We start from the raw sequence: 24,811 nt of genomic DNA, 5'->3' as shown, positions 1-24,811 counted from the left end.
CTTTTTTTTTTTCTTGGAATCAAATATATTTATCCTTTGGGGATGCTTAATTCCTTAATGTCAATCAATTTTTTTTTTTCACTAAAGCAAGCAAGTTCTCTGTTTTGCAGCTAAATTCTTAATCAGCTTTTGTTCAGAAACTGTTTATTTCTGTCTGCATTACAAATGCTAGATTAACCAATCTATCAACCCAGGATAATATAAGGAAGGATCTTGTCAGTTTGTCCTTTCCTCTCAGGAACACAGATACTGTATCCTGCACTTTTTTAGAAAGGAAATAATAGGATTAGACTAAGATGGAGAACAAGAGGAGGTCAGACCCAAGAAAAGTATGTGGTCCTTTTAGAACTTTCCCATGTAACATGGGGAATTGTAATCCATTTGTGCTAAATGCTTTGACTATGCTCATTATGCAAAAAACATTAAAGCCTCGTATATTTTGTTACCATAGTTCTGCCTACTGGGAACTATAATTAAAGCACATTTGAGCAAATGCAATTTTATTTGTTATTAAGCGACTAAAAGCTTAGTCAACCTTGCAAATATGACATTATTTTAGGATTACAATATGAGCCAGCCAGCTAGCCAATAAACTTTATTAGGTCCTATCTTTATTAGCAATGCCTCTTATTCCTATTGTGGGAGACCCCTATGCTATGTAACAGTTGTTCTCAAACTTTAGAAAGTCTCAGCATAGCCTGCAGGACTTGTTAAAATATCTGAGCCTTGCTTTCAGGGTTTCCTTACAACTGGGTTAGGGCCCTAAAACTTGCATTTCTAATATATCCCTAGGAGACACTGATGCCTCTGGTCTGCAGATCACACTTTAATGCTATATAATATACTGGTTAGAACTTTGGAGTCAATCCACCTGGGTTCATATTCTACTTTACAGTATTTATACATCCTTGGGCAAGTGACCTCATCTCTCTAAGTCTCAGTTTCTTAATTCATTTACTGGGGACAATAATATTTATCCAAAAGGTTAAGATCCTGCAAGCCACCAGGTATGGCCAAAAAAAAAAAAAACCCAAATCAAAACAAACCTAATTTTGTATAAATTTATGGTGATTACAGTTTCCCTTCACTATAGGAATTCTGATTGAAGGCAGGAGTAACATATAACTTCCCTCACTTTAACACTAATGCCCTCACCCACAGGAAATGCATCCATTCTGTAACACAACATAGAACAGGGCAATACCTTCTGACATTTTTATTTGGGAGCTCAAGATATCTAATAACTTCAGTCAGTGGTCTCTGGTAATCTCCATGCACATGGGTTAATGACAAGAAAATAAAATAACATTCATTTTAGTTTCTAAAAATTCTAAGAATGTAAATCTTTAATGAAATGTTGGAATAAAATAAATCACAGCTGTATTTGCAATTCTCCAACTATTAAAATTTCATTTTAACTGTTTATCTTTTGACTACCCAGTTTCTCATTTAATGATGAAACTGATAACAAATACTCAAACCAAGTAGAAAAAAAAAAATAATAAATAAGATACTAGGAAGGTAGTATCAGGAACATTTTTTGAGGGTCCAAATAGTGACAAACTGTAGCAATAATAATTAAAATTTCAAAATACACCAGTATATATGACTATCTCATTTTCTCTCTGTCTTAGGAACACACGCACACAAACACAAACTACCAATGAAATCTATACTTCCAAAAAAATCCTTTGTACCTTGGAAACCTCTTTTGGTCCTGGCTCATATTAAATTCCTTTCTATAGCTGTATAGTAAAGGTTTACCATAATGATGATTTTTTAAATTGTGGTATTTAAAATTTTTCATGTTTCTAATTACAGCATAAGAAACACAAGATATCATGAAATTTAACAAAAATGTCTACATAATTTAAATGACTACATGTGTAGAATATAATTTAATATAAAACTCAGTCACTTGAATAATGATATCTTAGACACAGTCACACTGGTCATAGAGAATATCTGTCAGCTTAGGTGAAAAATAGGTAGCAATATCTTACAGAAAATTCATTACTGTTTATCACTCTAATGACAGAAAGTGAAGAACTAAAGAGCCTCTTGATGAGGGAAATGGTAAAGTGAAAAAAGTTGGCTTGAAACTCAACATTCAAAAAAAACTAAGATCATGGCATCCAGTCCCTTCACTTCATGGCAAGTAGCAGGGGAAAAAGTAGAAACAGTAACAGATTTTATTTTCTTGGGCTCCAAAATCACTGCAGACAGTGACTGCTGCCATGAAATTAAAGGCACTTGCTTCTTGGAAGGAAAGCTATGACAAACCTAGACAGCATACTACAAAGCCAGGACATCACTTTGCCAACAAAGGTCCATCTAGTCAGAGCTATGGTTTTTCCAATAGCCATATATGAATGTGAGAGTTGGACCATAAAGAAGGCTGAGCACCAAAGAATTGATGCTTTTGAACTGTGGTGCTGGAGAAGACTCTTGAGAGTCCCTTGGACTGCAAGGAGCTCAAACCAGTCAATCTTAAAGGAAATCAACCCTGAATATTCATTGGAAGTATTGATGCTGAAGCTTAAGCTCCAACACTTTGGCAACCTCATTGAAAAAGACCCTGATGCTGGGAAAGACTGAAGGCAAGAGAAGAGGGCAGGAGAGGATGAGATGGTTAGACAGAATCACCAACTCAGTGGACATGAATTTGAGCAAATTCCAGCAGACAGTGAAGGACAGGGGAGCCTGGCATGCTGCAGTCCATGGGGTTGCAAAGAGTTGGACACAACTTAGCAACTGAATAACAACAAATAGAGGACAGTATTTGTTCAGTTGATTCTATCTCTAATGGTTTAGTTGCACAATGAATGCAACTTCACTCTTATTTTCCACAGAAAAAGACAAAGACTGGTCTTGTAATTCTTCAATTCCATCCATCACTGTAATATCCAACTCATTCATTTGTATATACCTTTCCACAAGGGTTTATCTTCATTAAAGAATTCCTTGTGCATTTTATCTATTTTGATCAAAATCTGTATAAACACAGTTTCATGATATCAACATATATGATGATTTTTACTATTTTCAGTTCTTTGGAAGACTTAAGAAAAACCTCAAGAAATAAGCATTAGCAGAGTTTTGAAGATTCTGATTTGTTTCAACAAAAACATCAATTATTTCAAGTCCTTTGCTGATTAGAAAGTAGTGGATCTCATGCAACAATCAAAGCATTTTGATCTTATGTTTTGTACTCCCATACAATACCTTATTATTTCCAATAATTATCTGAAGGTTTGACTTTTTCCAATATCCTTCTCTCAGTCTTGTGTGTCTGTTAGGGAATCAAAAGGTTTGCTTGCCTAAGAAGAAATATGCTAAAAAGAGAATGAGACAACAATTTCAGAAGGAAAGGATAATAGGCAAATGCCCTTTCCTTGTTATAATTCTTGGGATTATAGTAAATGTAAAGACCTAACACACATCACCTTCAGTGAAACCTTCAGAAGATCTTTTAACTTATCTTTGTGGACAAAATGGAGTAAGAAGAAGCTAAGTGCATGAATATTAAAACAGATTTGTCACAGTTTCAACAATAAAACCCAGAGGGTGTGAACCTAGTTCTAGGTTTCCAACATCATAGAAGGATTCTTTCCTAGGTTCCATTTGTTTCAACATTCCACATTCTCATCAATGAGATGCAGCTATAAAGATGACACCATAGGATCTGTAGACAGGACAGTGTTGGATGATTGAAAGTGATCAAAAAAGAAGATGATATGTTAGAAACAAGGGCTGAATAAGGTGAAAAGTAATAAAAATAAATGTAAAAAAAGATGATTATATCCAAAGGACAATTGTACAGACTGGACAGTAGCAATAACTTAGTAACAATCCATGCAACAGAGGCTTCGTGATGTTAGTCTGTGTTGTTGCTGTTCAGTTGCTCGGTTGTGTCCAACTCTTTGCGACCCCATGGTCTTTAGAAAGGCTAATATGAATCAACAGTAAACTGAAAGTTTGCTGAATGAATGAATGAAGGTACTATAGAATAATAGGAGGAATGAAGAAAAAAGGGAGGACAGGGAGAGAGAAAAATGAGGACAAAATGAGGGGAGAGGAGACAGTCTATATGAAAAGGAGAAAAACCCCACAGACCACCCTAGATATACTCCAGTATAAGTATGTATGGAACAACTGGATACCCTCAGGAGTGATCTGTCGAATCAATGCCATTCAAAAAACTCTTGGAGGAATCATGCATCTTTAGCCTTTGATATCTGATAAGCATGTTCAAATACCCTAAGAACTTCAGTGGGAAAAAGAAATTGGAGGTGGTGTTGTTTCAACAAGACAAATGAATGGCAGGCACAAAGCAGCAGAATTAGATTCTGTAAGCATATCTTATGTCCAAGGGTAGAGAAACCCAAGTAAGATGGTAGGTGTTGAGAGAGGGCATCAGAGGGCAGACACACCGAAACCATAATCACAGAAAACTAGTCAATCTGATCACACGGACCACAGCCTTGTCTAACTCAATGAAACTAAGCCATGCCATGTGGGGCCACCCAAGACAGCAGGGTCATGGCGGAGAGGTCTGACAGAATGTGGTCCACTGGAGAAGGGAATGGCAAACCACTTCAGTATTCTTGCCTTGAGAACCCCATGAACAGTATGAAAAGGCAAAATGATAGGATACTGAAAGAGGAATTCCCCAGGTCAGTAGGTACCCAATATGCTACTGGAGAACAGTGGAGATATAATTCCAGAAAGAATGAAGTGATGGAGCCAAAGCAAAAACCCAGTTGTAGATATGACTGGTGATAGAAGCAAGGTCCAATGCTGTAAAGAGCAATACTGCATAGGAACCTGGAATGTTAGGTCCATGAATCAAGGCAAATTGGAAGTGGTCAAACAGGAGCTGGCAAGAGTGAACATTGACATTCTAGGAATCAGCAAACTAAAATGGACTGGAATGGATGAATTTAACTCAGATGACCATTATATCTATTACTGTGGGCAGGAATCCCTTAGTAGAAATGTAGTAGCCATCATAGTCAACAAAAGAGTCTGAAATGCAGTACTTGGATGCAATCTCAAAAATGACAGAATGATCTCTGTTCGTTTCCAAGGCAAACCATTCAATATCACAGTAATCCAAGCCTATCCCCCAACCAGTAATTCTGAAGAAGCTAAAGTGGAATGGTTCTATGAAGACCTACAAGACCTTTTAGAACTAACACCCAAAAAAGATGTCCTTTTCATTATAAGGGACTGGAATGAAAAACTAGGAAGTCAAGAAACACCTGGGGTAACAGGGAAATTTGGCCTTGGAATACGGAATGAAGCAGGGCAAAGACTAATAGCGTTTTGCCAAGAGAACGCACTGGTCATAGCAAACACACTCTTCCAACAACACAAGAGAAGACTCTCCACATGGACATCACCAGATGGTCAACACCGAAATCAGATTGATAATATTCTTTGCAGCCAAAAATGGAGAAGCTCTACAGAGTCAGAAAAAACAAGACCAGGAGCTGACTGTGGCTCAGATCATGAACTCCTTATTGCCAAATTCAGACTGAAATTGAAGAAAGTAGAGAAACCACTAGACCATTCAGGTATAACCTAAATCAAATCCCTTATGATTATACAGTGGAAGTGAGAAATAGATTTAAGGGACTAGATCTGATAGATAGAGTGCCTGATGAACTATGGACAGAGGTTCATGACACTGTACAGGAGACAGGGATCAAGACCATCCCCATGGAAAAGAAATGCAAAAGAGCAAAATGGATATCTAAGGAGGCCTTACAAATAGCTGTGAAAAGAAGAGAAGCAAAAAGCAAAGGAGAAAAGGAAGGATATAAGCATCTGAACGCAAAGTTCCAAAGAATAGCAAGGAGAGATAAGAAAGCCTTCCTCAGCGATCAGTGCAAAGAAGTAGAGGAAAACAATAGAATGGGAAAGACTAGAGATCTCTTCAAGAAAATTAGAGATACCAAGGGAACATTTTATTCAAAGATGGGCTCAATAAAGGACAGAAATGGTATGGACCTAACAGAAGCAGAAGATACAAGAAGAGGTAGCAAGAGTACATGGAAGAACTGTACAAAAAAGAGCTTCACGACCCAGATAATCACGATGGTGTGATCACTGACCTAGAGTCAGACATCCTGGAATGTGAAGTCAAGTGGGCCTTAGAAAGCATCACTACGAACAAAGCTAGTGGAGGTGATGGAATTCCAGTTGAGCTATTCCAAATCCTGAAAGATGATCCTGTGAAAGTGCTGCACTCGATATGCCAGCAAATTTGGAAAACTCAGCAGTGGCCACAGGACTGGAAAAGGTCAGTTTTCATTCCATCCCAAAGAAAGGCAACGCCAAAGAATGCTCAAACTACCACACAATTGCACTCATCTCACTGCTAGTAAAGTAATGCTCAAAATTCTCCAAGCCAGGCTTCAGCAATACGTGAACCATGAAATTCCAGATGTTCAAGCCAGTTTTACGAAAGGCAGAGGAACCAGAGATCAAATTGCCAACATCTGCTGGATCATCGAAAAAGCAAGAGAGTTCCAAAAAAACATCTATTTCTGCTTTATGGACTATGCCAAAGCCTTTGACTGTGTGGATCACAATAAACTGTGGAAAGTTCTGAAAGAGATGGGAATATCAGACCACCTGACTTACCTCTTGAGAAACCTATATGCAGGTCAGGAAGCAACAGTTAGAACTGGACATGGAACAACAGACTGGTTCCAAATGGGAAAAGGAGTACATCAATGCTGTATATTGTCACCCTGCTTATTTAACGTCTATGCAGAGTACATCATGAGAAACACTGGACTAGAGGAAGCACAAGCTGGAATCAAGATTGCCCGGAGAAATCTCAATAACCTCAGATATGCAGATGACACCACCCTTACGGCAGAAAATGAAGAGGAACTAAAAAGTCTCTTGATGAAAGTGAAAGAGGAGAGTGAAAAAGTTGGCTTAAAGCTCAACATTTGGAAAACTAACATCATGGCATCTAGTCCCATCACTTCATGGAAAATAGATGGGGAAACAGTGGAAACAGTGTCAGACTTTATTTTGGGGGGCTCCAAAATCACTGCAGATGGTGACTGCAGCCATGGTTTACTCCTTGAAAGGAAAATTATGACCAAACTAGATAGCATATTCAAAAGCAGAGACATTACTTTGCCAACAAAGGTCCGTCTAGTCAAGGCTATGATTTTTCCAGTGGTTGTGTATGGATGTGAGAGTTGGACTGTGAAGAAGGCTGAGAGCCAAAGAATGGATGCTTTTGAACTGTGGTGTTGGAGAAGACTCTTAAGAGTCCCTTGGACTGCCAGGAGATCCAACCAGTCCATTCTAAAGGAGATCAGTCCTGGGTGTTCATTGGAAGGACTGATGCTGAAGCTGAAACTCCAATACTTTGGCCACCTCATGCAGGGAGTTGACTCATTGGAAGAGACCCTGATGCTGGGAGGGATTGGGGGCAGGAGGAGAAGGGGACGACAGAGGATGAGATGGCTGGATGGCATCACCGACTCAATGGACATGAGTTTGAGTAAACTCTGGCAGTTGGTAATGAACAGGGAGGCCTGGCGTGCTGTGATTCTTGGGGTCACAAAGAGTCAGACACAACTGAGCGACTGAACTGAACTGAACTGAACTGAAGCATATCTTAGTGTCAAAGTTCTCCAAGGATGGAGCTTCTGGCCACTCTCTCTAGAAGGTGCTGGATCTCTGACTGAAAGATCTCTGACAAGGTTTTTGCAAAATTAATTCAAGCATCAGATAGGTGGTAAGATTAGATAATTTTTGAAAATCCCTCTTAACCCCAAGATTCCAATATTCAAACATCATTTTGTGGGGCAATAGAGTTCTTGCAAAAGATTTTTTCTAATAAAAACAACAGAAACAAATGGTTACCTTGGGGAGTGGAACCAAGGCTAGAAAATCATCTATTTTCTTGCATGTTTGCTCTTTAGAGAGTTAATCTCCTTCCGCGGGAATGTATTTATATCTCTTTGTCCTCTTCTATACTGACTGACTCTGCTAATTTGCACATAGCGTGCTTTATCTTGTAAATATAATAGTCCATCCAGCATTCTCCCTTTGTGAGAAATCCCTCTTTACTCTCATAAATAACATGAACGGATATGAAGCATACTTTCCTTTCTTCAACAGAGATGATTCCCAAAAGTAGCCTGAAACATGCCAAACATCTGCTCCTACACACAGTTCAATACATGATACTGATATGTATCATCACTGGGTGAATTCTGAACACAAGGCCAATTAACACACTCCTGAACAACTCCTTCCTCCTCCCCTGGCCCAGTCACAGAAAGCTCAAGGAAATCAGAATAATTCTAATATTTGCCCAAATGAGCTATAACTAAGCAGGTGAATCTACTAAATTGAAAACCACAGTAGAGCATTCTAAAATTTAAATATAAATGAGATAAGTATAATGACAACTGTTTCTCTAATAAATATTTTAAATATGTATAAGTACTTTACTCTCTGTTGTACTTTAATATTCACAGAGAATGCTTTTCCATATTGTGAATTGTTCTTGGAGTTGGGCAGACTTTATTGCCTGCTAAAGATCAGAAGGTGCAACTGTATACTCATTTTTTAATTCAACATATACTTATCTATGTCTTTTCTAGCTGCTGGATATATCATCATGGAGAAAACAGATATGGTACCTGTTCTCATGGAGCTTACTTTCTAGTAGAAAGATCAGCCATAATAGGTAAACAGTTAATGGAAAAGATTATTTAAGTTATGAATTTTTTTTAGCTATGGTGCATGTGGGATCTTAGTTCCCTGACCAGGGAACCTCCTGCATCGGAAGTGCAGAGTCTTAACCACTAAATAGTCAGGGAAGTCCCTAAGTTATGAATTTTAATGCTAGAGTATCTTTCTTTCCGACTCATGGCAACAAGCTATTTTTTGTTTCATTCAAGTGAGCCCAACACCACAGCCATCAGTCTGTTTTCCCTTGATGGTCTTCAGATGGAGAACACTGATGGTTTTAGGATTTCCTTAAATCTACTGGGTTTTTTTTCAGTCTTCTTTTCTTTAGAATTTCTACCCACAATTTTTATATTTTTATCTTAACACTTCTGATTTCAAAGTTTTGTTTAACTTTGCCCTTCCTTGAGGAAAAAGAGCTTGTATGTTCTCAGTATGAATCAAGACTTTTTTTTCATTAAATATACTATTACAAACATATCCCAAACTAATTATCTAAAATTATCAAAATAACCATTCTTCACAGTACTGTTTACTATTTTTTCTGCCTTTTTCTCATTTAACTGTCTACCCACAGCTTGAAAAAAAAAAAGCATTTTGCCTGTATGTTTTATTCCATCAACAAGCGTTCTCCAGGCTTTCTAGTTTCAATGATCATATTTTTAGATGTGGCTACTCTTCACTACTTCTATTTCCATATAGTACAACAAACTACTCAACATTCCCTCTTGGAAAACCTCCACCCCCAGCTTCTTCACCTTGTCATTAGATCGCCTTAGTTTCACGTCATTAGTTTTTGAACGAATATCTTTATTCTGTTCCCAGGGGGCCATACAGTCGAGTCTGTCACTATTTATACCTGAATGACTAAAACAACTTCCCCAAAGGTTTAATATCTCAATTTCTCTCCCTTGCAATTGATCATGTACACTAAATCATAGTTAATCTTAAAACAGTCTGCCATTGCCCCTCTCTGTCTTCTCTGCCCTGGGAGCAGCTCTTGCCACTGCCCCCACCCCCAGAAAATATATGCCTGCCCCAAGTTCATCTCTTTGCACTCACTGGTCAGGATTACCTCTCAGCTGCTGAGCCAACCACTCTCTGTGATGGTACTAACAGATGAGAGCTGCAGCTTGGCAGTCACATGTCCCCTGACCTTACTTATCCCTAACAGCAGCTTCCAAAATAGCACCATTTCAAGGGACATTGACACAGCAGCCAAGTTCATTTGGGTTGGAACTGCCACAGTCAGAGGGGCTTGGCTCTGGGGTAGGGATTAAGACAGTGTTTGGGAGCCTCAGCACTTGTTATGCCAAGAATCCATCTCTGAAGCTACAATTCTTCTCTGAAGCCATTCTGGGCTTTGCCCTCTTGAAGACCATGGGGGTCTTTTGCCTGAGGATGGCCTTTCTCATCCTCTTTGCCATGTGAAGGAGCTGTCTCCATCTTCCAGGGTTCTTTCTTCCACATCTTGTCTGTTCTGTATATTTATTTCCCTATACCTTTCCAAGCAGCCTGGGGGGGAAAAAAATGGTCAACTTAAGGTTTGACAGAGGGAAAACAAATAGTAAATACTGTATGAATAAGAAAAATTATAGCCTGCCATTACCCTAGCTAGGAATGCACCTTGGCTCCCTAATACCTACAGAATCAAGTTTCTTTTTCATGAACTTAGTGCTTAGAAAAGATAATGCTGAAACTGAATAATTCTATTATTAAACTGACCTTTTCATTTAGGAGGATTATAAATAACCTGTTTGGTCCCTGAAAACGATTTTGGATTTTTCAGGCTTATGTGCCATTGGCTTCTATGACTTAGGTACCTACCTATGTCTCCTCACATTATCTAGATAAAACTTTCCTAATTATCTTCCTCCCAAGTTTCTACCAAACTCCTTCCACACAGCACACACACGCGTGCACACACAAAGAAAAAAAGCTTTTTTAGAAATAATTTACTGAGTTCACTGACATAAATGGGAGTTATAAGAAGCACAAGCAAACTATTTCAGCATTATTTTGGCCAAATGTGTATACCTTTCCCATTTCCTTTACACCCACATGAAACCTACACTACGTCTTTTTCCATAGGCTCCAGCTCAGTAGCTTGAATTACAGAATGACATTCTACAGGCAACTTTTGGTTCAACATCCGCAAAATAAAATCAGCTCAGCCTTTGAAGAGAGGATCTACTAGTGATTAATAAATTCACCACTGCCCAGGAGGATAAAAAATAAAAAGAACAAACTGATCACTTTGTTGTGATTTCAAACTAAATATTTATCTTCTATGTATTTCACTTGTCGAAAGAACAAGACTGCAATTTGAGTTTATTAGTAACTGAAGCAGAACTAAAGAAAGATTCCTTATTAGCATGTTATAGCTACCTTTCAAAAACATCTATTTCTTCTTTCATGAAGATTAAACGTATGAAAGAAAATTCAAGTTCTTTTATTAGTATCATAACTAGCTCTTGCAATCAAGGAAAAGGAAGTTTCTCTTATCTTTCTGCCATATTTTATTGTAGTTAAATTAATACTTGTAGTTGTATTATGTCTTTAATACAAGTTAACTGATGCTTAAAGTAACTAAAGTCCAACATTTTTCCCTTTTTAATAATAATTAGTTTCTATTATCATAAATGTACTAGATTCTGAGAAACTCTGTAGACTTTTATATTTGCTATTTTTGCATTTTTTCAAGATTCCCTAAAAACTATTCAAACTTATTAATACACATCAGTTCAGTTCAGTTCAGTCGCTCAGTCATGTCTGACTCTTTGCGACCCCATGAATCACAGCACTCCAGGCCTCCCTGTCCATCACCAACTCCCAGAGTTCACTCAAACTCATGTCCATTGAGTCGGTGATGCCATCCAGCCATCTCAACTTCTGTCGTCCCCTTCTCCTCCTACCTCCAATCCCTCCCAGTATCAGAGTCTTTTCCAATGAGTCAACTCTTCACATGAGGTGGCCAAAGTATTGGAGTTCCAGCTTCAGCATCAGTCCTTCCAATGAACACTCAGGACTGATCTCCTTTAGGATGGACTGGTTTGATCTCCTTGCAGTCCAACGGACTCTCAAGAGTCTTCTCTAACAGTTCAAAAGCATCAATTCTTCGGCTCTCAGCTTTCTTCACAGTCCAACTCTCACATCCATTAATAACCACTGAAAAACCATACCCTTGACTAGACAGACCTTTGTTGACAAAGTAATGTCTCTGCTTTTGAATATGCTATCTAGGTTGGTCATAAGTTCCAAGGAGTAAGCATCTTTTAATTTCATGGCTACAATCACCATCTGCAGTGATTTTGGAGCCCCAAAAAATAAAGTCTGACACTGTTTCCACTGTTTCCCCATCTATTTCCCATGAAGTGATGGGATCAGATGCCATACATGTATATATAATATAATATACATTAATATGCATAAGCAATCTCACTAGATGAGATCATAGTCAATCAATGCTTAACCCACTTCTCAATACCACTGTATAGGAGCTTCAGGCTATCAGAATTAACTTTATTGACTTGGAGAGTACAGAAGACATGTCATATTCCAGGTCACTGGCAAATAAGTGTGCTTAAATACTTCTGTATCTGTATGACAATATTTACTTAACAAACACATAGAGTACTTGCTATGTTCAAAGACTTTTATGAATGTAAATTCATTTACTCCTTCTAAAAACCTTGTGAGCTAGGTAGCATCATGATCCCCATTTATAAACAGAGAAACTGCAGCATAAATAGGTTAAGGGTCTTGCCCAAGTCCACAGAGCTAATATAAGGAAAATTCACAATGTGAACCTAGCAATCTGGCTCCAGAATCTGAGCTCTTAAATGCTCTGCTAGGCTGCCTCTCCATCGTCAAAATTATTTACATAGTTAGAATATAATTTCAATACTAAGGATATTAAAGCTTTTAATTTTGTGAAAAAAATAACATTTTTCCTTTCATATCTGAAATCATTTCGTGGCTGCTCCTACACAGACACCCAAGGTCTTCCTGACCCCCCACCACACTGGCTCAGGTGCCCTCTTGCACCATCCAGCTCTGTGTCTTCTCCTGTGTCAGCACCTATCACGATTTCTGCATATTAAATACTACGTTCTTTCAGAGCAAGGAAAATGTCTTTTCATAGTTGCATCACAAATATGTACCTGTGCAGATAAGGCATTGTTACAAATCATACAGCGGCCAGAGTTAAATGACTTCCTTATCAAGTTCTGACACTTGTAATAGCAGATTAGGACTTGCCAGATGGCTCAGTAGTAAAGAATCTGCCTGCCAATGCAGGAGAGGCAGGTTCAATCCCTGGATCTGGAAGATGACCTGGAGAAGGAAATGGCAGCCCACTCCAGTATTCTTGCCTGGGAAATCCCATGGACAGAGGAGCCTCGCAGGCTACCATCCATGGGGTCACAAAAGAGTTGGACATGACCTAGAGACTAAACAACGACGACAACAACAAATAGATTTGTTCTCTTCACCCACGGGAACAGGCACACTCCAGTTTTAAAATTAGCCAATATGGGACATAGGCTGGGCATTTGAAGGAAATGATACTGCAGAAAAACAGGTAAATGGATGGTCCACTTTCTTTTTGGCATAGGGCTTTCAAAATTTGAGAGGCTTCGAACTTATCAACACTGGAGTTTCTCATCTGAAAAAGTGGCAGCTCAGTTGCACTGAGCATTTGATGCTAAAAGCCAAGGAATGTATATGAAGCTCCTCTGACAAAACACTACCATCCAAACCTCACAGCAAGCAGACAATTGCCAGCTAGCGCGTTGCTCTGCACAGGAAATGACGTTATGTCATTTTATGCAAAGGACATCAAAACAACTTGTCAGTTCAACAGAGGATTTAGATACACCAGGAGAAGGCTTTCACGTATCACTTTAAGCATTTCCAGGAAAAATTGCCATAGAAGCTCTTAAGGCACAATAATTTGAACTTAACTAGACTTAACCAACACAAACTATAACTTTTCTAAAATGTCTGTAAGTTTAAGGATTTGTTAGAAGATCTCTACTCACACTTCGAAAAGAAAGTTCTCCAGAGACATGGTGATCTGTTTACTTTTATCCAGCAACATTCACTCATCAAATTGTTAGTTATGTACCCTTAGTGCTAGGCACTCTACTCGGTGTACTTACAGGAATCACTTTTCTGCCGATAAAACCATATTTTTAAATAGGGTTAATAATTTCCAGATATTTTATCAAACTTAACAACAGTAGATAATAAGTTTTCATAAACATGGGAATGAAGCATAATTTCAATGGACACAATCCTACATCTTTTGCTGAATGCCAGGAACATATGTAGGTATGTGTCAGCTTATACACGTAGTTTGAGTGTTCTGATTAACTATTCATTTGGCATTTTTGCCTAATTTGATCGGTCAGTTTCATTGAAATAGTCAAACTGACTTTAGCGTGTAGACAGGGATGGCTGCAGGTCCATAACATGAGTGAGCTGAATGGACATCAGAAGACCAACTTCCCTGGACCACAAGCTTCTGAGCATAAGAACCATGACTTCTATGGTTCTGGGGCTGGATTCATTTCCCAGCATGGGCCAGGCATCAGTATATTAGTGCTTGAATAAATGACCCCACATAACCTCTTTCAAACCTATGAAATTATTTCCCATTTATAAAAATTTCCAGAGACACCAGACATGAAGACGGCCACTTGGCCGTTACCCTTATAATATTAACCCTTCCTAAATGCAAAGATCATATTGAGGCTCTTAAAGCAAAATGATTTGAAACTAACTAGATTCATGAACCAAGGCAAATTATAACTTTACTAACAGCTATTCACTTCAGTGAGATTTCCTTAATGCTCTTAACTTTTCATCCCTGATCCTGTTTTATTTGGGGTTTTGGTTTTTTACCTTTTGGTTATCTTTTGAGGGTAGTCTAATTATTGTTAGAAGCTGACAAAATAATAAATTATAACTCTGCTTCTTGGTAACCAGCTTAAATTCTTTTAACAATACATGATTATTCAAGCTTATCTTATTCAAGCTTATTCTTCAAAATATTGGTAATATTACAATATGAAATGTGCACCCCCCACCGTACTATTGGTACCCTTTCTACTACAATGCATGTCTGCATAATCTCTTAACTAAACTCTAAGCTATAGCAGGGTCCAGGTTCCCATCCCTTTTTCTTGCCATCTCTGACAAGTTACACAGGACAGTACTCCAGAAACATGTTGGAGAAAGAAATAGAGTACTGCAAACCGAGGACCAGGAGCTAGCAAAGAAAAGTGTCCCAAAGCTCTCTGATGGGAAACTGAATTACAGATTCTACAAGAAGCAAAATATTCTCTTTTACTCTCCCTCTTTTAATCATCACTTTTAAAACTTATGCATTATCATAATCAAATTCCACTAGTGCTAACCTGACGGTGTCAACATTTTGATGTATTTATCGGGCAAACCCAAGAGCCATTCTTGGGCCCTAGCCACCTTCTTCTGTGGTTAGGAACCCTAACGGTTACTTTTCCTGCTTCTCTTGTAGCCAAGGATTCTCATGTGGCACAGTTCTAGCTGGCACTACCACTTGCCTGGTCTTCCTATCGTGACATATGATGTCTAAACCTGCATTGTGCGCATTGCAACCATGAAGCTAAAAAAAAAAAGTGAAAATGAAAGGCCAGCTTGTTGGGAACAGTTAAAGCAAAGATAACATAGCATTATTGAACTATGCAAGCAAACCAATGTAAGCAATCTGCTTCTTTCAGGAAACTTGATATGAGGAAAAGATTTTTATTTATGTAAGCCACTGTTAACGTCAAATGCCTTTCAACTGAGTCATCAATTAAGACCGTTATGGTTTAAATCCCAATTCTGCCTTTTACTAACTATCTGACTTTGGGCAAATTACTGAACATCTCTAAGCTAAGTTTCTCATCTGTATAATGGACACAAGCATAACTGCCATTAGAGGATTGTTGTTAATTATTGTGAGAAATATGAAATAACCCATGTAATTAGCAGAACTCTAATATTACTCTCAAACATTGAAGAGATATATATACTAATACTAAAATATAAACACATACAAATATTTTTAAAGTAAATGCTGTGTCTTTTCTCCTTCCAAAAAATTGCATATAAAAATTAAACATTTAGGGTGGTAGAGAATTCAACTTTTTGTAAAATAATTTTCACTCTATATCTCTTTTAGATCAAGACATCTACAATTAGCATTAAAATGTATAAATACACTTGTATAATTGCATTAGGTGGTACCATAATTACTATAATTTAAATTTTTTGTTCTAGTTATTGTCATAGAAAAACAAACCGCTTCCTCAAGCCTAAGGATAGACTGGAATGGCTCACGGTAACTCTCAACTTGCTTTTACCATCTCACCCAGACCCAAGTCATTGTGAATCTTTACCATTTCATTTAGTAGGATATTTTCAGAATATTCAACCATTTCTTTTGGATCACTAAAGAAAACAGCAGGTCTCTGGGTTTTATTTCCCCTTGTTTTAGTCATAAGCATTTCAGCTTCACTTCAACAAGATCATCATTCCAAATGCTTCTCTTTGGAAGCTTTATCTTGCAAGGTTAATAAAAGACAGTGTTCCTAAGCCTAGAGATTTTCCATTTATAGCTTTCCATTAAGATTCTTAAAGGTAGATATTATTCCAATTAAATATTTAAAGGTAGATCCTTTCATGAAATAGCTTTTTTATTAATTCAAAAAGAGATAATTATTTATACTTCTAAATCCTTTCTAATAGGATTTGAATTGACCTACAACAAAAGACATAAATAGATCAAGATGGAAATAAATCAAAACATACCATGGTACTAGAAAAGTAGATGCAAATATAAAATCATCATTGATGTGATTATGCACAACATTCAGCTCTGAGCTTCCATGAGACTAAGAAGAAAATGGAAACATAGTTGATTAAGCAATTTCTCACAACTTTATAGAGCAAAGCTGTAATACTTTTATATACTGATTCCAAGTGTGGCCTTGGTACTAAATTGCATTAGGCATTTATCTTATGGGTCTTTTTTCAAGGAAAATTGAGTTTCATAATATTCAGTATTTTCATCAATGAGGTTCACTAGCTGCTTTGAACTCCAATAAAAGTCAATAGCATGACATTATGCCAGTAATTTTTAAATTATTTTTAGCCGTGGAACCAGGGAAATAAAATATTATGCAGCAGCTCATATATAACATGGACAAATAAGAACTGCTCTAATTGAAACAGAATTAAAGGGCCTGAAGCTAGCATAATCACTGACTACAGACTCTGGGTAAGGAAAAAGCCTGTGTAGCCAAGAAACTGATCATATTAGTTACAAATATTAAAATGGAAATAAAATGTCCTGCAGCTAATATCACATTTAATGGTAAAAGATTGCATATCCTCTCCCTATGACTGGGCACAAGGCAAGAATGTCTACCCACATCAGTGCCACTCTACCTGACATGGGACGCCCTAGCCAGCACAATCAAGAAAGTGAATGTGGGAGGGAGAAAATACCAGGCACAAAGATAGGAAAAGAAAAAGTAAAACTATCTTTACTTACAGTCAATCTGATTGAGTACTGGGTGTATAGAAAATCTTAAAAAAAAAAAAAAGCCACTAGAGCTAAGCAAGGTTGTAGCATACAAGATCAACACCAAAAGAATCATTACTTGTATTTCTATATACAAAGAGAGAATTGGAAATGAAACAAAAATACATTTATGATAGCATCAAAAAACTATGAAATACGAAAATTTAACAAAATGTGTACCCAAGTAGGATACTTAAAATTATAAAATATACTGAGAAAAATTAAATAAGTCTTAAGTAAGGAAGTTGCTGAAGACTAAATTGTATACCTCCCACTTAAATTCATATGTTGGAGCCCCAATTTCCAATGTAATGGTATTTGGTAATGGGAGCTTTGGGAGGTAACTGGGTTTAGATGAAACAATGAGGCTGAAGCTCTTATGATGAAATTAGAGCCCTTATAGAAGGGAAAACATGAGAGGGCTTATTTCTCTCTATATATACACAACACAAGAGGGTCATACAAGCATACAGAAAAATGGCAGCTGCCTTTAAGTCAAGCTAAAGAAGCCTCAGCATAAAAACTACTTTGCTAACTTGATGTTGGTCTTCCCAGCCTACAGAACTGTAAGAAAAAAAAATTCTGTTTTTTAAGGCATCCAGTCTATGGTATTTCATTATGGCAGCCCATGCTATGACAGAGATATTACCATGTTCACGGGTCAGTTGGCTCAACGTTGTTTATCAATTCACTCAAAATTGTTCTACAAATTCAGCACAATCTCAATTAAAATCCCAGCAGGCCCGTAAGAAAGAAAGTGAAGTCACTCAGTCGTGTCCAACCCTTTGAGACCCAATGGACTGTTGCCTACCAGTTTCCTCCATCCATGGGATTTTCCAGGCAAGAATACTGGAGTGGGTTGCCATTTCCTTCTCCAATATAGCTCAGCAATTCCACTCCTAGATATATACCTAAAATAATTGAAAACAACTGCTAAAACAGATACGTTTATGTCAGTGTTCACTGCAGCATCATTGACAATAGCCAAAAGTTAGAAACAACTCAAGTGTCCCATCCACAGATGAATAGATAACAAAATGTGGTACATTTACATAATGGAATATTATTCAGCCATAAATTGGAATGAAATTTGATACATGCTACAATATGAATGAATCCTGAAAACATTAAGTGAAATAAGTCAGTCACAAAACAACACATAATATATGATTCCATTTATGTGTGATGCCTAGAACAGGCAAATTCATAGAGGCAGAAAGCAGATTAGAGATCACCAAGGGCTGGGAAGTATTGAGTATTGACCCTTAATGGGTACAGACTTTCTGTTTGGGGTCATGAAAAATTTCAGAAATAGTGGTAATAGTTGCATAACATTGTGAATGTAATTGATGTCATTGAATTGTATACCTTAAAATGGTTAAAATAGCAAACATTATGTTTTATATATTTTACCACAATAAAAAAAAATATTTACAAAAGAAAATCCTAGGAAGTTTTGTTTTGTTTTGTTTTTGTAGAAAACAAGTTGATTGTAAAATATACATGACTATATAAAGGACCTAGAATAGCCAAAATCACTTTGAAAAGATTAAGTTGAAGAACTAATACTACCTGATCTGAAGACTCACACTAAGGCTACAATAATCAAGATAGTGTAGTATTAGATATGTAGCTTCAATATGATCTATATAGATATATAGATCAATGGAGGAGAACTGAGTATCTAGAAGTAGATTCACATACAATCAATTAATTTTTGACAAGATGCCAAGGTAATTCAGTACTGAGAGGAGTCTTTCCAGTGAATGGTGAAGAACATCCGGATGTGCACATGAGTAAGTGAACTTTGAGCTTTCCTCAGATTATACATCAAATTAACTCAAAATGGATCATAGACAGAAATATAAACACCAAAACTATAAATCTTCCTAAAGGAGAAAACTTTGCAAAAATCCAGAATTAAGCAAATGAATTTCACCAAAATTAAAATCGAATCTTGAGAAACCCCATTAAGAAAATAAAAAGCTAAGCACCAAAATGGGAGGGACCAGGATGAAGTGTTACACATATATGTATCTATATATGCCGCTACTGTTTAGTCACTAAGGTGTGTCCAACTCTGTGACTCCATGGACAGCAGCCCACCAGACTCCTCTGTCCTTGGGATTTCCCAGGCAAGGATACTGGAGTGGGTTGCCATTTCCTTTTCCAGGAGATCTTCCCAACCCAGGAATTAAACTCGAGTCTCCTGCTTGGAAAGTGGATTCTTTACCACTGAGCCTGGGAAGCCATGTATATATGTGTGTATATACACACATGTATACATGTACACACATACGTGTGTATAAAGCATATGTATGTAAATGTACAAATACTTTCACATGTGTGTATATATGTGTATATATATATGAATGTGCATATATGAATTTATGCATTTATAGATTCATATATATGAATTGATGTGTGTGCATGTGTATCTGACAAAGGACTTGTATCTAGAACTTAATAAGACAACAAAAACCTATCATATAAAATTATCAAAAGGTTTGAACACTTTATAAAAGAAAATATACAAATGGCAACTAAGTACATCAAAAAATGCATAACTACATGAGTCAAAAGAAAAGTGCACATTTAAACCACATTAACATACCATTGCAAACCCATCAGAATGGCTAAAAATTTAAAAACTGGATCAAGTCTCATGCAATGCTGTTGGGACAATAAAGTGGTATAATTACTTTGTAAAGCAATTTGGCAGGTTGCTATAAAGTTCAACACACATCTGTCATATGACCCAACAATCCAAAGAATGATTAAACCATATGCCTACTCTAGAAGAATATCCATGGCAGATTTACTCTTATAGCCGAAAAACTGGAAACCAAACCAACTATCCATCAATAAGTAAATGGATAAACAACTTGTGAAACACGCATTAAATGGACTACTACTTAACATTAAAATATATAGACCATTTTACTATTGTTACATGCAATGACACAGATTAATTTCAAAAACATTTTGCTGAGCAAAAGAAGACATACATACTATATTATTCCATTTATACAGAATTTCAGTACAAGCAAACTATTTTAAAATGACAGAAAATAGTTCAGTGTTTGCCCAGGATTGTGGCTAGTGAGAGAGAGGGGTGACTGCAAGGTGGCAATAAGAGAACTTTTCTGGGTCATGGGATCGTCCTGTATCTTGACCATGATGGTGATCACACAGATATATGTTGTTCATCACTAAGTCGTGTCAGACTCTTTGCAACCCCATGGACTCTGCAACATACCAGGTTTCCCTGTCCTTTACTATCTTCAAGAGTTTGCTCCAATTTATGACCATTGAATTGGTGATGCCGAAACTCATTGAGCTTTATACTCAGAATCGGAGAAGGCAATGGAAAATCCCATAGACAGAGGAGCCTAGTAGGCTTCAGTCCATGGGGTTGCAAAGAGTCAGACACGACTGAGCGACTAAAACTGAACTGAAGTTCAGTTTGAGATTAAACAAAATCCTGAGTCACTAGCAAAATCAAGGGCAAGCTCTCCCTTATGCCCAGCTGAGAAAGATCCACATTCTTTTCCACCAGCAGTGAACATATTCCAGGTCAACAGCTCAAGAGCCAGGAACCAGACTATGAGGCATTTTCCTCCTGGAAGAAGATAGCTGCTCTGGCAGTGGGTACTTGAGATAGGACTCAGGAAACCTTTGTTAAGGCCAGCTCTCCAGAAGGTATATTCTTTAGTAAACTATTTTATCTGTGAATGGTTTGAGTTTTGTGCTTTTTTGTCACTTCCATTGCTTACCTACCCAGGACCATCCACTGATTCTCAATTCCTCACCTTCAAGATAGACCAGAAATTATTTTAAAACAAAACTGGTGGTTTATATTTTTTTTTGCACAGATAAAAATTCATCCTGTTCCCTAAATTTCTTAATAAAGTTCATTTTCAATGATGATGATACTGTCAATTTCTAATTCTAATATTAATATCATGGTTCTCAAACACTTCTGGATCTTAACCAAATCTTCAGAAGTCTATGATGGGCCTGAAACCAGAGTCCAAGGATTTGCATTTTAACATCTCCCTAATGATTCTAGTGTAGATAGCCTTCAAACACAGTCTGAGAAACACCACTCTCACTGGTTCCCTATTTCATAGCTTTGCCAGAGACACTTAAATTTTTATTTTTCCAACTAGGTTGGAGTCAGTTGACAGGCTAGATACTAATTAAAATATATAATCAAAGTCAATTTAGTCACTATATATTTTCTTCAAATATGTCTCTCATGAAGACATAACAAGATTATTTTTGTGTGGAGTAATAGATATATGATTTCTGACCTTGCTTCTGTTAAACAAATCTTAAATAGAAATCGCATGGATTCTATAAATAACATAGTCCTAGGAAAACAACCTATAAAGAATCTTTATACTTAACACTTAGAGAATGGCAACATGGACTGCTTAAAAGAATATGAAAGAGCTTGCTGTTACAGATTAAATTTCTTCTGAGAAAAAGTGTGAACTCTTACAGGTGGCATCCAGATGGGGAATTAGTCCTTTCTCACTCACAGAAAGAAGTCAATAAAACCTTTTCTACACAGTGGAAGAAAGGGAAGATAATCTGTGCCAAGAAATTTTGCACCCTATGCATTGGAAGAGTGTTGCAAAGCTTGGAAGGAGCCCATATTAGGTGTAACCGTGTAGTGTCAAACAGAACAGATAACTAAACTACCAAAACAGAATTGATGAAGAAGCAATATTTCAAAGTCTAAACTTTGAACAAAGATAGACAGATTTCATGACTATGTCTGGTTTTGCTCTTAAAAATGACCAAGGCAACATGAACCCACATGGGTCAACATGCAATGCAGAAGATAATGAGTTATGGATACAAGTCCTTTGTCATATACATATGCACACACATCAATTCATATATATATATATATGAATTTATATATATATATAAATTCATATAAGTACATTCATATATATACACGTATCTCCAGAAAATAACTAGGATGACAATAGGAGAAGATCAGTCACAACTCACCAGAGACCCTCCTAGCCTCTCATGGTTAAGGATTCACTGACTTGATGGACATGAGTTTGAGCAAGCTCTGAGAGTGGGTGATGGATAGGGAAGCCTGGCATGCTGCAGTCCATGGGGTCAGAGTTGGACACGACTGAGTGACTGAACTTACTGAACTCCTTAATGAGTCAAACTGACAGTTAACCCCAGAACAATATGTAGTCGCATCTGAATGCAATTGTTTATAGATTTTTTTTAATATATGTGTGTATGCTTGCTAGTTACTTAGTCGTGTCTGACTATCTGCAGCCACATGGACTGTAGCCCACCAGGCTCCTCTGTCCAGTGTGACATCCCATTCTCAGTTATTCCTGTTAAAGACTTTATAGCCACTTTCCCTGTTAAGAAAAAGTATTCCAACTAGGTGAATCCAATCAACAACTGCAACTGTGATAACAGCATCTCTTTTTATTAGTGGCCCTTTTAAAATTTTTAAATTTGTTGTGAGTGCTTTAATCTAAAAAATAAATTATTTGAATATGAATTCAATTAAACAACTCAGAAAAGGACTGCATAAGTTTGGAAACAAATTGATGGTCATTTTAAAATAATTAAATTAATAATATAACAAACACATTAGTAAGATCAAAGAAACTAGTACATAAAGTTAAAAATTAAATTACTGACTAAGGGAAACATTTGAGAAAATCAAATGAATGCAGAGAAAAAATATAAAACCTAACACAATTATAAGAAAAATAACATATATAGAAGGCAGAAAAGGTACATACATGCAACAGAAAAATATCCAAAGATATGGTGCAACTAAACTTCTCTGATAATTAAGGGGAAAAGAATTAATCTGTATATTGAAAGCACACAATGTCAATTCCAAGAAAAAATTGATAAGCAATGATCACCTGCAAGAAAGACCTTTGGCTACAAATTTTCCCCCAACTTCAAGGGTAAAGAAAAATAACTTAGTTATCAGTTCTTGCTATCTATTATTCTACCTTCACACATAGATTTTTTTTAGGATTATAACCATCAAAATTATAATGACTATTTCTGGGAGTAGAATTTGAGGTGGGCAATCACATTTTTCTTCGCACTTTCTCTATTGTTCTTATATTTATAATGAACATATACTACTTTAACAAAAGCAAAACATTATGAAAGGAAGGACGGGAGGAAGGAAGGAAGAAGGGACGGAGGGAGGAAAAGACTATGGATTTGCAAGGTACTATTTTATCACTTTTAAGAAACACCTGGAGTAACAGGCAAATTTGGCCTTGGAATACACAATGAAGCAGGGCAAAGGCTAATAGAGTTTTGCCAAGAAAATGCACTGGTCATAACAAACACCCTCTTCCAACAACACAAGAGAAGACTCTACACATGGACATTACCAGATGGTCAACACCGAAATCAGATTGATTATATTCTTTGCAGCCAAAGATGGAGAAGCTCTATACAGTCAGCAAAACAAGACCAGGAGCTGACTGTGGCTCAGACCATGAACTCCTTATTGCCAAATTCAGACTGAAATTGAAGAAAGTAGGGAAAACCACTAGACCATTCAGGTATGACCTAAATCAAATCCCTTATGATTATACAGTGGAAGTGAGAAATAGATTTAAGGGCCTAGATCTGATAGATAGAGTGCCTGATGAGCTATGGAATGAGGTTCGTGACACTGTACAGGAGACAGGGATCAAGACCATCCCCATGGAAAAGAAATACAAAAAAGTAAAATGGCTGTCTGGGGAGGCCTGACAAATAGCTGTGAAAAGAAGAGAAGCGAAAAGCAAAGGAGAAAAGGAAAGATATAAGCATCTGAATGCAGAGTTCCAAAGAATAGCAAGAAGAGATAAGAAAGCCTTCTTTAGTGATCAATGCAAACAAATAGAGGAAAACAACAGAATGGGAAAGACTAGAGATCTCTTCAAGAAAATCAGAGATAACAAAGGAACATTTCATGCAAAGATGGGCTCGATAAAGGACAGAAATGGACAGAAGCAGAAGATATTAAGAAGAGATGGCAAGAATACACAGAAGAACTGTACAAAAAAGACCTTCACGACCCAGATAATCACGATGGTGTGATCACTGACCTAGAGTCAGACATCCTGGAATGTGAAGTCAAGTGAGCCTCAGAAAGCATCACTACGAACAAAGCTAGTGGAGGTGATAGAATTCCAATTGAGCTATTCCAAATCCTGAAAGATGATGCTGTGAAAGTGCTGCACTCAATATGCAAGCAAATTTGGAAAACTCAGCAGTGGCCACAGGACTGGAAACAGTCAGTTTTCATTCCAATCCCAAAGAAAGGTAATGCCAAAGAATGCTCTAACTACCGCACAATTGCACTCATCTCACACGCTAGTAAAGTAATGCTCAAAATTCTCCAAGCCAGGTTCCAGCAATATGTGAACCGTGAACTTCCTATGTTCCAGT

The 24,811-nt window shown here is 37.1% G+C and overlaps 2 protein-coding genes across 3 annotated transcripts in view; one reads left to right on the top strand and one right to left on the bottom strand.

The window, feature by feature from the left end:
* The window catches only part of LOC104982380, a 59,607-nt gene extending 49,443 nt beyond the window's left edge, over positions 1-10,164 (top strand). Inside the window, 2 exon segments of the mRNA XM_010831745.1 lie at positions 9,690-9,992; positions 9,994-10,164. Of these exon segments, the coding sequence (XP_010830047.1) occupies positions 9,690-9,992; positions 9,994-10,164 (474 nt within the window).
* The window catches only part of GRM8 (glutamate receptor, metabotropic 8), an 858,241-nt gene that overhangs the window by 579,130 nt on the left and 254,300 nt on the right, over positions 1-24,811 (bottom strand). The window lies entirely within an intron of this gene.

Source organism: Bison bison, unplaced genomic scaffold (genome assembly GCF_000754665.1).
Source record: "Bison bison bison isolate TAMUID 2011002044 unplaced genomic scaffold, Bison_UMD1.0 scf7180017864530, whole genome shotgun sequence".
NCBI classification, from domain to species: Eukaryota; Metazoa; Chordata; class Mammalia; order Artiodactyla; family Bovidae; genus Bison; species Bison bison.
The sequence above is the reverse complement of the archived record's forward strand: the minus strand, read 5'-3'. Positions and strand labels throughout refer to the sequence as shown.